Raw genomic sequence first — 12,860 nt, 5'->3', positions numbered from 1 at the left:
AGCTGGCTTGTCCCCAGAGCCAGCCTGCCACACTCTGAGGGGAGGGTGGATTTGCAGTGGCCACTCTGGACATCCCTGCCAAGCACCTGCACCGTGCTGGGCATGGGTGGGAGGAGGGAAGGGCCCCCCAAGGTGACTGAGCTGAGCTTCTCTGGCCTGGGGACATCTGGAGAAGTTCCAGATTCCAGAAGGTGGGTAATTTCTGGAAAGGACCTCAGGCACAGCAGGTTTCAGAGGTGAGCTGGACTAAGTCCAAAACCTCTCCCAGGACAGAGCTCAGAGTCATCTGCTGCCTGCTACATGGATGGGGGCCAAATTGCCAGGAGATGGTAAAAACAGAGACAAACTTTTCTGTGTGCCCAAGGCCACTTTCCTCCCCCCAGAAGAAGGCAGTGGGCTCTTTTTGGGTGGGCACTGTGGAGAAGGGGGCCCCATGGCCATGCTGCCCTTGCCCAAAGCCACCAGCACTGCTGATTGCCACCCCTGCCAGGTGCCCTGTGCTAAGGGGAGAGTGAAGGGCACATCTGTGCTGCAATGTGCAGGGCTGGCCACAAAATAGCTTTGGCCTGGGACCAGCAGCACCCACTGCCTGGGGGGAAAGCTGCCTCTGACCCAAATTTTGGGAAATACACAGGTGTTATGGGCACCTCCCACTGGCTCCACCTCCCCTGGGGCAGCTGGGACCAGTTTGCACCCTTGTCCTTTCAAATTAAGGTCATGGAGTTTATTCCTGGCTCTGGGGGAAGCTGAACACAGGTGAAAAGATCAGGCTCTTGGAACAAGAGGGTGCTTCAGCCTGGGTGTTCTCACTTCAACAGGCTCACTGGGTCCTTGGAAAAAGTTTATTTTTGAAGTGGTAGTTTCAATTGGGTTGATTGCCTCTATGAAGAGATTCCCATGCACTTTTGAAAGATTTGTTTCAATTAAGGTTGAATATGGTTGTCTCTGCTTCTAGAGGTTACTAATTTTCATTGGATTTAGATGTATTTTTCTTAGTTTGCTTATAATCTGACTTCAAACAAAAGTGGAAAAAACCCACAAACAAACTCAGAGCTCCTTTTTCACTGCCCTGTCACAGCACCGGGTTTGTGGGTGTGTAACCTGTGTGTAGAACAAGAAAATCCTTCTTGGATCTTTAGAAACCTGGAGGACAAAATAAAACCTTTCTGCTGTGTCAGCCACCTGAGAGGGGCCTCATCCAGGGTCATGCAACGTTGTGTGGGGAGCCAGACCCTGCACTCACAGCCAGAGGAAATGGAAACCTGTGTCTGAGTGGAAACCACAGCCCTGATGTGGAGCCTGGAGCATCCTTCTGCTCCCTGGTGTTTCCACCCAGCAGATCCCAGCAGCAATCTGGAGCAGTGATCCCAGGGGTGAGGAGGGCTGGGGTGTTGGATGGAGCTCCTGGAGGGGGCAGGAGCTGCTTCTGGGCTGTGCTGCTTCATCACTGGCATAGAGGTAATCAATTATCCTGCCTGAGATTGTTCCACCTGATTTTGTTGTTTTGCTGGTAGCAAAACTAAAGGCTGTTTAGTACTTTGAGCTGCATTTTCTTTCAGATCAAAGCATCATCTGGTTGATGCATAACAAAAAAGATGGGTGTAATTTATAACAGTGGTGTTCATATAGTCATGTGTAAAAAAAAAAAAAAAGGATGGAATAAACCCCTAAAATGCATTTCAGAATTTTAAAAGAACCAATGGCTTTTTGCTGCAAAATGCAGGCTCTCTCCACCTGTTAGTTTTCTGCAGAGATTCTAATTAGAAATGGATGCAATATCTTGGGAAGAAAATTAGTTTTGATGTAAGGGTTTGGGTCAGCAATATTCATAATTCTTTCTTTACCCAGGCAGTCATAACTCAAAGTAAAACACTCTCCCAGTAGCTGTTCAGGGTCAAGGTAGTGACTTTGTGAAGAGGGACAGAGCTGGTAGGTGATATTCAGATGGCTTTTGGCGCTAAGCAGTGAGGCAGGAGACCATTTCTCAGGTTTGATTGCTGCTTCTGTTCAGAATGCCCACACAGTTGCTGCTTAGTGAGAAAGAAGGAGATCATTTCTGGGATTTTAAAATTGATTGAAGGCTTTGGAAGTACGTGAGGGCCATGCTGAGGTACTGGCACCATGCTGCTCCATACAAATCTGCTGTGAGCTGCTCCTCCTTCTCATCTTCCCTTGTTCCCAAGAACTTCTTCACCTCAACTCTTTCTGTGCTGCACAGGTGCTTGGTTTTCCATGAAGTTCTAACTACAGACCTGTGCTTTCTGATTTTACTGTTTGCTCCCTAAGCAGCTGAGGCAGAGCTGGTGTAACACATTTAATGAATTGTTAATGAAGGGAAATGCTGCAGCAGCTGGGGTCACCTGGAGGATCAACACCTTGGTCCATGAGCACTGAGGGGCTGGCTGGGAGCTGCAAGCACAGGGAGGGATTTTTGTCCCTCTCCTCACTGTGCTCAGCTCTGGCAGCCTGCACCTCCAGAGTCCAGCAGAGCACGGGCTGCCCTGGGGCTGCTGTGTCCTGGGACCCTTTGGGGGGCTCTGGGATCTGCTGCAGGGCTCTGCTGCCAGCCCACCCCACCAGGTATTTCCTTTGATCTGCAGCTGCTGGAGAAATCCAATCAATCTTAAATATAAAATAAGTTTTGAAAAACTTTGCACTCCTTATGGCTTTGGCACACTTAATGCGATTTTAATACATTTTTGATTTCTGATTTGCCTGTGTGGGCTGCCTGACTAGATTCCAGTATGAAACATGGAGCTTTGTAACTAAGAACTCTGTCATTCAATGTTTCTCAACACCTCTGTGAATTGAATTATATGTGATGACCTAGGAATAAATGCAACCAGGATTTTCAAATTGTTTATTGCTGTAAAGATGTGTGTGTGAGCAGAGTCTGCCTCCTGGTTAGCAAGGTATTGAACATTTTCAATGGAAATGGTTTAAAAAAAATTAAAGCATGAAGGAGATGGCTGAAGTCTGAGCACAGCATTTGCCCATCCTAGTCCTGTGTTGGATTCTGAGTCAATCTGGGCTGAAGCTGCCTGCTGAGACTATAATGACCCAGCAAGCTGGGGACACCTTTGGCCAGAGCAGGCTGCAGCAGCATTGCTCATGAGGGTCTCTGACTTGCCATCAGTGCCTGTTCTTTCCAAAAAACATTTCCAGGGTGTCTGCTCAAACTCAGCTGCTGCTGGCCTCGGTTCAGGTCTGCTCTTACCTCAGCCAGAGTAGCTGTACTGAAAACAGTGTAGAGACTCCAGCCCCTGCTTCTATTAGGAGAGGAGTAATGATTTACTAGAGGGGTTTGGTCTTCGTGGCAAACTGGGTTCCAGGCACAAAGATCCTTCTGCCAGAGGAGTTGCTGCAGGGACAAGCAGATCTATAAAGCACCCAGCTTTCAGGCAAAAGAGCCCTTTTTCAAGATGAAAGAATTAGCAATTCATCTCTTCATCTTTTTCAAGAGGGGGAGTTCCCTAGGTGCTTTTTACCCTGCATATCCCATACTCTGGAGCTTCTTCAAAGAGACCCCCACAGATGCTCCATGCTCTTCATTTTCAGTTGCTAGCAGGAGGGATTCCAGTCTCAGTGGCCCTATTTCTTTTGGTATGCAATTTGTTAGATAATGAATTGCTGAAATACAGATGCTGCAGTCCCCCACTGAGCTGAAGCTCAGCTGAGTGCTCTTCCTGGCCAAGGGAGTAACCTGAAATAGCCCCTTTGGAAAGGCTGACCTTCTGCAGAGCCACAGGAGCACCTGGGGCTCCCTCAGCTCTGCCCTGAGCTCCAAAAAGCTGTAGTGGTGCAGCTACACAGGGAGTTGTTCTCTGCTCTCACTCTCCAAGGAGGGCTGTCATGAATCCATGCCCTTCTTGTAAATCATGTCATGTTGTGAGTATTTTTAAAGATGTCCTGGCAACCATAAGAAAACCACAACAGAGACAGCAAGGAGGTTTTCCATGTCAAAGCTGTTTATTATGTTAGATAAATACACTTGCAACAAGTTTGACTTATATCCTCTGAGTGCAGTTGCTGGTAGTATGGCACAATGATTAAAAAAGAACCAAAACTAGCAGAGGCACTTGTTGCATGCAGCTGAAATTATACCAAGCCCAGGGATGCAGCTCTTGCTGGCAGAGCCCTTCCCTGTGAGCAGGGTTTGCTGGCAGGGCTGGCACCAGGGGTGGGAGAGTCCTGGCTCCCAGGGCAAGGAGCACAAACTGTCTGGCTCAGGCATGACGTTCAGTATTGCTTTTGGTTAAAGAGGAGTGAGGTTGTGTGACTGTAACCAGTGGGGAAAGGTGGAAATTAGAATGAATCGTAGAATATGCTGAGCTGGGAGGGACCCATCAGGAGCAGCAAGTCCAATTCCTGGCCTGGCACAGGACATCCCAAGGATGCCACCATGTGCCTGAGAGTGCTGTTCAAAGGCTCCTTGAATTTAGGCTAGAGTCCTGTCACTGGTCACAAGAGTGGAGAGATCAATAGATTTACGTTTTCTCTATAAAAACAATCTCATTGACTTTAATGCAGTCATGTATGTGAATATCCAGATTTTTATAAAGGCATTTTTTGTCAACAGAAGGATGGACTTGACAGGCTATGCCAGGAGAACAAGTGCCTTTTTGTTAGAAAATAGAGCTACCCAGAGGGGTCTTTTCATTAGGATTTTCAGGAAAATCCATAAAATGGTTTGTTCAGCTGGACAAAGAGAGAAAAAGTGGCAACCATCCTTGCAAAGCAAATTTGTCAATTTGCTTCCTCAGCATTTGCAGCTCTTCATTCTCAGACAGACTTTGCTCCTGCAGGGACTGTGTGCTGCTGCCCCTGCCCTGCCACAGGACTGACCCTGGTCTCTGTAGTTGGGCAGCCTGCTCAGAGGCTTAAACTTAAGCACCTCAAAAAGTCCTTAGCTGAACTGGGGCTTATCAGCGACATGTGACAGTGCCAAAGAGTCCTGCATGCAGGCAAACACCAAGTGGAGTATTGGCACTGAGAGGTGTGAGGACAAGCTCTGTCCTTGCTCTGCATCAGCTGTGAGCTCAGCCAGGTGACCTGCACACTGAAAGTGTCCCTAGCCTGGACATCATTTTGTTATTTTGCTGATTTTGTAAATAGCCCCACTAGAGGGATACAAGAGATAATGACAAAAAGCAGGTTCCAAACTTTAGCCCAGGGAACAGAAGTGCTGTTCTTTGAGCTAGGACATCCTTTCCTGCCCATGAATAAGAGAGAACAGTGGGTTTGCTCCAAGTATGATGAACACTTAACATTCAAGCCTGAAGAAGTGCTCTGTTACTGGTGATTACCTGGCTAGCAGAAGCTGAGGCTAAATAAACAGCCTGAGGAGCAATCTGCAGTGGGTATGGAAGCAGTGGAGGTCTCTTCCTGGAGGACATCAGGAGGAAAGCTAATATTCTAATTTCCTGCCTCAGGAATGGGATCTCCTACAACGGAGATCAGCAAAAATTGTGTGGTTCAAAAGATCCATGCAAAAGTCTCCATATGCCTCGTAGCCTGCTGTTTTGGGGTCTCAGTATCTGCAGTGTTGAGCACCTTACCTCCTCAGAAATCAGTGGGCTATGTAAAAAAGCCAGGTGCCATTTGGCTTGGCTCAAAATACTGCAGTGAGAGAGTAAATGGAGGTCTGGACAAGTCCTCTGCCTGGGGAGAACATCCCTGCAGCACAATGAGATCCAGACCTCCCCTATTGGCTTTAGCAGGAAGAGTTGTAAGTAAGAACCTCATTTCTGTGTCCCTGTCTAAGGCTCTCCAGGTGCTTTCTGGTATTATTAGATAGACAAAATGAGGTGTGACAAGATGAAATTGTTACACCCATTTCACTGATGAGTAGACTGAGGCACATAAAAATTGGCTTGTGTGATCATCAAACAAATCTGTCAGTCTTACAAAGTCTGTGTCCCAATTTTCTTGTCACAGCCTTTGCTTCCACCTTTCTCACCCACTGTGCATTGCCTTATGGCAAGAGCCAAGGATGGTGAGGGGGGAAAATGGAGAAATGCCCTTCTTGAAGTTTTGTGCTTTCAAGCCTTGTCTGTTCATGGTGCTTGCTGTGGTTGCAGTACCTGCTCTGAGTTTCTTCCTTTCAATCCCAAAAGTTGAACATGTAGCCATGAAAGAAAAGGCATGAGCAAACCTTAGAATTTGAGGAATGGAGAGCTTTGGAATGCTGCAGTCCCCACTCTTCAAAGGAAAATAATAAATTTCCAGCACTCCCATGTTCACTTATGCATTCTTGCATAATGTCTTAATGAATTAAAGAAGGAAGTACACCTTACAAATTCATGGCAAAAACCTTCCTTTGAAGGAGTTGAATTTCTCCGAGGTAGAATGCTTATTATTGTGTATTACTGTAAATGTGATGCTGAGGAGTCTGACAGAGCTGGGAGAAGAGTCCCTCTGCTTATTGTCCTTGTCATTCTAGTCCTGTCTCATCCCACTCAAGTACACCTGAAGCAAAAGATGGGTTAAACTGTGGAATCACTCTTGGAAAATCACAGCAAGTTCTGTGTAGTTGACACCAAGCTCTGCTCCAGGGATTTTTGGTGGCTACCAAGCTCAGAGTCAGTGGCCTGGATAATCCAAGGACTCATGACAGAGGATATGCCTGGTTTTTGCATGACTAGGATAGAGCAAGGTGGTGCTATGGGGTAGTCCAGGACCCACTAAGTCTGAGTGCTTCAGTATCCTGGCCACTGGAAATATGGCTGCAGTGGGGTAGGGAGTGCAAAACCAAGTGAGTCAAGAATAAATCTGCTCATATAATTCTGCTTAGCCAAAGGTACTTCAGCATTTCTGCTTAGTGATGCTCTGGTATATAAAACCTGGGCCTGTCCTAAAATGCACCCATAATGACCAAGGAAGCAATCAATATTGGAAGCAATCTGTTTCCAGGAAAGACAAAATACTCTTGTTGCTTTTTCATGGTATTGATGGTTACCCTGGGTTTGTGGGTGATATTGAGGGTGGGACAAACTGTGCTAGAGCAAGAGTTATATTAGGAAAAGTCTGGAGAATCTTGTGCTACTTGAGTTAAAGTGATAACTGTAAAATAAGAGTTGCTGCATAGTAGTAGACTCTGCTGCCAGAATGGCTTGCTGATATCTTGACCTGTTGAGCAAAAATAATTTACACCATGTGCTCTTGGAGACATTGCCTTTGCCCTGCATATCCTAAAATGGCTGTTTGTGTGTCAGCCACGTGGGAAAGGCCTGCTGGAGCACAGCGTGCTGTGGCTGTGTCTGGGATCCCTGTCAGTCATCCAGATGCTGCTCCTCCCACGTGGACGTGGGGATGGCGCTGTAAGGGTCCATGATGACTTTTGCACAGCGAATGATCATCACAATCAGGAAGAGGCAGAGGAAGACAAAACATGCTAATGTCAGTCCCTTGTCCACATCAACGTACACGGGCTCTGGGGTTGGAACCTCCATTGCTTAGGCCGCTCTTCATCTGGGTTTGAATTTGCTCCTAACATCATCAAGCACCTGCAAAACAAACACAGTGTCAGGCTGTCTTGGTTTGAAAGACAGGTGGTTGCTAAGGAAGGCAGGAGCTATTTTGAAATGGAAAATGTAAGCTCCTTTCCTCCAAATTATTGTAATTTTGAAATTAAGGAGCCCTTAGGCAAAGATATGGAAAGAGGAATAACAGTTCTTTACTAGGAAAATTAAAATAAAAATACAGTCATACAAAAAACAAAACACTGTCAGAGTCAGAATACAACCTGACACCCTGTCAGTCAGGGTGTTGGTGGCAGTCTGATTAAAAGGCTCCAGTCCCTCTGGAGTGACAGATGTGGTTCAGTGGGAACAATGATCCTGGAGAAGGGTGCAGTCTTCTTATGATGGTCTGAAGATGGTGATGAAGATGGGCCTGATCTTTTTCTGCTAATCTAGAGGAAAAAGCTGTTTTGGTGTTCCAAATCTGAGGTTTTTATCTAGGTAGGAAATGCTTGTCTCCTCTCTCTGGGTGGAGCATTTCACAATGGGATGATGTAATTTTATCAGTCATGCAGTGGCACTCAATGGCCCATTAGCAGAAAATATCTTCCCCGACAGATGATGATTTGTGGAAGAGATAAAGAAAGCTGCCCCACCTGGCTTTTAAAATGGCCGATTAACAGAGGATATCCCCCTGGGAATTATGAGGGATGGGTCATGGAACAGATAAGGAACACTGCTCTACCTGGTTTCAACAGATAGTGATAAAATACACACTTCTGGTTACATCTTGCATTGCAACCTAAGACACAGGCACAAGGGATTTCTGCTTCTGGACATGGGGAAAATCAGGGCACAGTTACATCTTACAGGTCTGATAAATTCTTGCAGGGAAATAAACCAAATGGAAATTTTGTAGCTCAGCTGACTGAGAGCTGTGAGAAGAAGAAATCTCATCTTCACCTTAATTTAGCCCACAAATGCTTCTTGCTAAAATATTAGACACTAAAAAGTTGTTAACAAAAAAAAATAGAAGCAATAGTGAATGAGCACTATCCACTTGAAATATCATCTCTTAAAAGAGGCACAGACACTGTTCTTGTCTCAGCATTTCCTAATCATAAAAATATTTCCATTCCTCTGCTAGTGTGAAAGATCAGACAAATGGCAGGGCAGACTGTTTCTATCCCAATTTTCCTCTCTGTCCAAACATTCTCTGTCTCTCACTGGCACAAAGCAAAGTGAAAATTATGCATACTTATTTTCCATAATCTTTTAATCTCTGGTACTCAAGGTTCTCCAGGCAGTAGAAGATTTTTTTAGGAGCAATATAATTTTTAAGTGGATGTTTTATCAACTAGAGAGGTACAGGTGATTATGTGATTAGAACAAGGATTATCTTATTCACTGCAGATGTCTGCATAGCTGAAGGTCTCCTCTGGCCTCCTCACCTGAATCCATAACCAAAATGACTTCAGCAGTGATTGAATCCCTCTGAAAGTTTGATTCTGGATAATTCATCAGCTGATAACACAAGCTGCTTTGCACAAGTGTGCTGAAGGAGAGGAACTGACCTTACACAGCATTGAGTCACTGCCCAGGGATGGGGAAACTTCTCTCCCTGTTTGGCCAGGGTGGAGGGAGAGGTGTTGGGGATTAGAGTGCAGAAGATCAGGAATATGGAATGACTCATTACAGCGAACAAAACAACAAAGTCACTCACATCAAATGCAATAATCAATCTGAGAGCCATCCCTGCTCTAACTGGAGAGGACAGATGGGAACAAGAAGACACTGAGCATACAGAGGATTTGGTGAAACTGGGCTATCAAACAGCCCAGCTGCTCTCTACCACTACATGAACACAGTGAGGAAATCCCAGGTTTTATTGCACAGACAAGTTTGGTTATATTCCCAGTGAGCTGGTGCTGCTGCCAGGGCTGTTGCACTGAGGTTCTCCTCTGGCTCTGGAGCATTTTGTTCCTGCAGCATCGTGCTGTGCTAGCTGCCAGTGGGTGTCCCAGGGATTCCTGAACTCCTGCACCCTGCAAATCTTCCTCAGGGTGAACTGAACACCTTTTATTATAAAAGCTCACAGTTTCTGTCCTGTCTCATAATTTGCTCATTTTCAGGTGGTTTTCCAGCCTCACAGCCTCCTAGATCCCACAAGGCAAGTACACATCAGCTGGGCTCTTGAGTCTATTTTAAGCACAAGGATGTCAGATTTTTTTTTTTTTAATTTCCTGAAAGCACAGAAATTACTGCGACAGGCAGTCCTGCAGCAGGGAAATGAAAGCAGCTGATGACACAAAGTGAATGAAACCCAGCAGACATCTCATGATCTCATGTGTTTACCAGTCACATCCTTAGGAGCTCATGAAGAAATCTCTGAGGAGTGAGGTCAGGCTTGTGAGGCTCACCTTGCCTGGTCAGAGGTCTAATATTCCCAAGAGACTCTGCTACCACTCTATTTCACCAGCCAGGAGATCTTACATTGCAGTTTATAACTTCATTTGATGAAAAAAAGGTTTGTCAGCAAAGCTGAGTATTAAGTATGAATACTTTATGAATACTTTATGAATACAAAACAAAAAAATGTTATCAAAACTGCTAATGTATCCCAGTCTTTTCCTGCAGTGCTCTTGTGCAGCACACAACAAGGTTGGGTGTAATTTTTAAATTTTTTTCCCCCTCCTGACATTCTGGCTGTTGTACCAAATGGGGTTATTTCACCCTAAGTTACCTCCTGCAAAATGGCAGAACTTTCCATCAGTGCTGGTATTGGAGGGAAAACTGCATTTTCACTCAAATGTACTTTCTTTGGAATGATGAATAATTCACTCATAAAATGATCAAAGGTTTCAGAGATCTATCCCTTGGAGATTTTCCTCTTCAAAATGGCATCACTCAATCTCATAGGAGTGTGGTGGAAGTGCTGCATCCCTCTGCTTCCCTCTGCCCCCAGGAGTGTGCCTGGAGGATGCTCCTCTCCTGGAAGGGAAAGCACACTTTGGAAAGGACAGGCCAGACAGCAGAGTGAAAGGCTGAGGCATCTGAGCTGTACTTTGCACAGTACATTATGGTGACAGCTTGAACCTAATGATTTCAGGTTAATATTGATCTGTTTGGACAAAAGTAGGCATTTTGGTGGGACTAGAAATATTTTTTTCTAAAAAAGCTCTCTTCTTGAGGTTGTGTAAATCACATGTTTCTCCTCCTTCTGTTCTCCCCACAAACTTGGTAATGTTTTGATGCTGAGCACTATTCTGCATGAAGTCACTGATGGCCAGAGTGTTTCTTGGGGCTGGCCAGAAGGATCTGGCTTTCCAAGTGGCTGTCCTCACCCTCAGCTTGGCTCACCTGCATCTGCCAGAGTGGAACCCTCCTCTGCAGGTCTGGCTTGTCAAAGGGCTCCTGTGAGTCATGGCAGGTTGTGCCAGCAGGAATTTGGTGGTGTCCCATGCTGTTAGTCACTGCACTGCATTCCAGCAGGCTTGGCAGGGCAGGGAGTCCTTGGTGCTGACAGAGCTGGGTGCTGGAATGGGGCTGAGCCTGAGGCAGCTGCCTCCAGTTAATTCATTGTGGCTGGAACACATCCCTGCTCTAGGTCAGGCATCTGGGCACCAGCAAGAGGCAGTCCCCCAATGCAAAAGGAGTTATTGCACGTGTCCACCAGGACTGCTTCCTCTTGGGGAAGTCCCAAATATTACCATGGACATGCTGTGTCCTGCTGTCTGCCAGCCCCTTGTGCTCCTCCATCCCTGTGAGAGCTGCACACCTTGTCCTGCTTGATTCCATTTCCCTGGCCAGCTCCTCCACTCCCCTTTCCCACCTCCCTGGTGCCAGCAGCACAGCCAGGCTTGCAGTGGGGTGTGGAAGTGGCTCCTAGGCTGAGGCAGGTTGGGTCCATGCTGGATGCTCTGCCTGCACATCCTGCCCTCCATCCCAGCCCTGGGGCACGTGCTGTGCAGGTGAGCAGAAGGGTTTTGCAGTCAATTTTTCTTGGTCTGGTGTGTGAAATCAATCATTGCTGTTGAAATCAGCTCTCTCTCCAGCTACAGGCTGGTTGGCTGGATGTTTTGCTCTTGTTTACTAGCAGGGTTGATGTTGACAGCATTGTGTGTGTAGGAAAAAAAAAAAGAGCAGCAGAAACAATTACAAAGTTTCATCCTTGAATGATCAAGTTTCCTCTGAATAGCTGAATTGTAGAAAATTACTTTTTTTTTTCCCAGCTTGACAGCAATGAGCTGTAGAATTGTGGTTTTTAAAAAATTTCTTCAGATTCATTGAAAATGGGATTAAGTCTAAACAAAGCCAAAAGATGAAGAACGACAATCCCTGGCTCAAACTTAGCTATCCTGAGTGTCTCTTCCTGTAAATCCCTGGGTGTTTCTGTGCAGTCTCTCCCCCTGTAACTCTTGAGAGAGGTGTGTGCTGCAGGCAGGCTCACCCAGGGATGGAGCTGTGCTGGGTGAGTAATTCAGCCCCACAAGTGACTCTGCCTTGGCTCCCCGAGGGCTGCAGGGACCAGCAGCAGCCAGCAGCTGAGTCTCAGGTTTTGGTGCCCTGCTCCCCTGGCTTGTTTTTGTGTCTCTGTTTGACCTCTGGAGCTGGGTCAGGGATGTGGCTCAGGGATGAGGAACCCTGCACCTGAAGATTCCATCCTGAGCATTTGGTCTTTGCTGGTTGTTTTGTTTCCCTTGTGCCCTTTTCATGAGGGATTGCCACAGAAGAAAAAATACTTAATTTTTCTGACTTTATGCAGGATGTTGGCATCCTTCCTAGTGTCCTAGCTCTGTTACAGGCTCTCTGTAACACGTGCTCATCAGCGTGCCTGAATTTTGCAATCAGCCCTCCCTATGCAAGATACTTTAAAAGATGTGTTTCTGTTTTTCTTTCTGACCTGACAATCTTGGCACTGTCACTTTAAATACAAATTAATAATGTACCACATACATTGCAGAGAGCTGGTTCCTATGCTGGTTAATCAAGTTCCAACTCATCCCAACCCTTAGGATTTATTTCAAAGCAGTCTTTGTTTTTTGTTTGTTGTTTTTTTTCCTTCTATACTCCTTTCTCAAAACAACATGTACAGGGAGGGGAGGGAAGGGAAATGATGAGATTTCATGTATGCAAGCAGATCCATACCTTCCAGACCTGGGTAGGAAGCCTGTCACATCCCAGCATAGCAGCATTGTGGAGACAAAATCCTCCCTGCAGTCATATTTTAAAAGTTTTGTCACTCAGTGGGGCTCCCACGGCGCCCGGGCTCCGCTCAGCTTCACCTCCACCCAGACCTGGAAGCAGTTCTCACCGGGGTGTTCTGGAGAAAAAAATAATAATTGACAATTGCTGCTCAGGCAGGATATGGGCGTGACAGGAATCAGCCCCAGGCACTCG

The 12,860-nt window shown here is 46.2% G+C and overlaps 1 protein-coding gene across 2 annotated transcripts in view; it reads right to left on the bottom strand.

Annotated features, from left to right (window-relative positions):
* Positions 1 to 3,946: 3,946 nt before the first annotated feature.
* Positions 3,947 to 12,860, bottom strand: part of CTXND1 (cortexin domain containing 1) — a 35,426-nt gene continuing 26,512 nt past the window's right edge. For both annotated transcript variants that reach the window (XM_033070853.2, XM_033070852.2), the window contains 2 exons: positions 12,609 to 12,783; positions 3,947 to 7,505 (listed from right to left, as the gene is read on the bottom strand). In XM_033070853.2, coding sequence (XP_032926744.1) covers positions 7,272 to 7,451 — 180 coding nt within the window. In that variant the 5' untranslated portion in view covers positions 7,452 to 7,505; positions 12,609 to 12,783 and the 3' untranslated portion in view covers positions 3,947 to 7,271. The remainder of the gene's footprint in view (positions 7,506 to 12,608; positions 12,784 to 12,860) is intronic.

This window comes from Catharus ustulatus, chromosome 12 (genome assembly GCF_009819885.2).
Source record: "Catharus ustulatus isolate bCatUst1 chromosome 12, bCatUst1.pri.v2, whole genome shotgun sequence".
Classification (NCBI taxonomy): Eukaryota; Metazoa; Chordata; class Aves; order Passeriformes; family Turdidae; genus Catharus; species Catharus ustulatus.
Note: the sequence above shows the minus strand (reverse complement) of the source record. Positions and strands in the feature narration are given on the sequence as shown.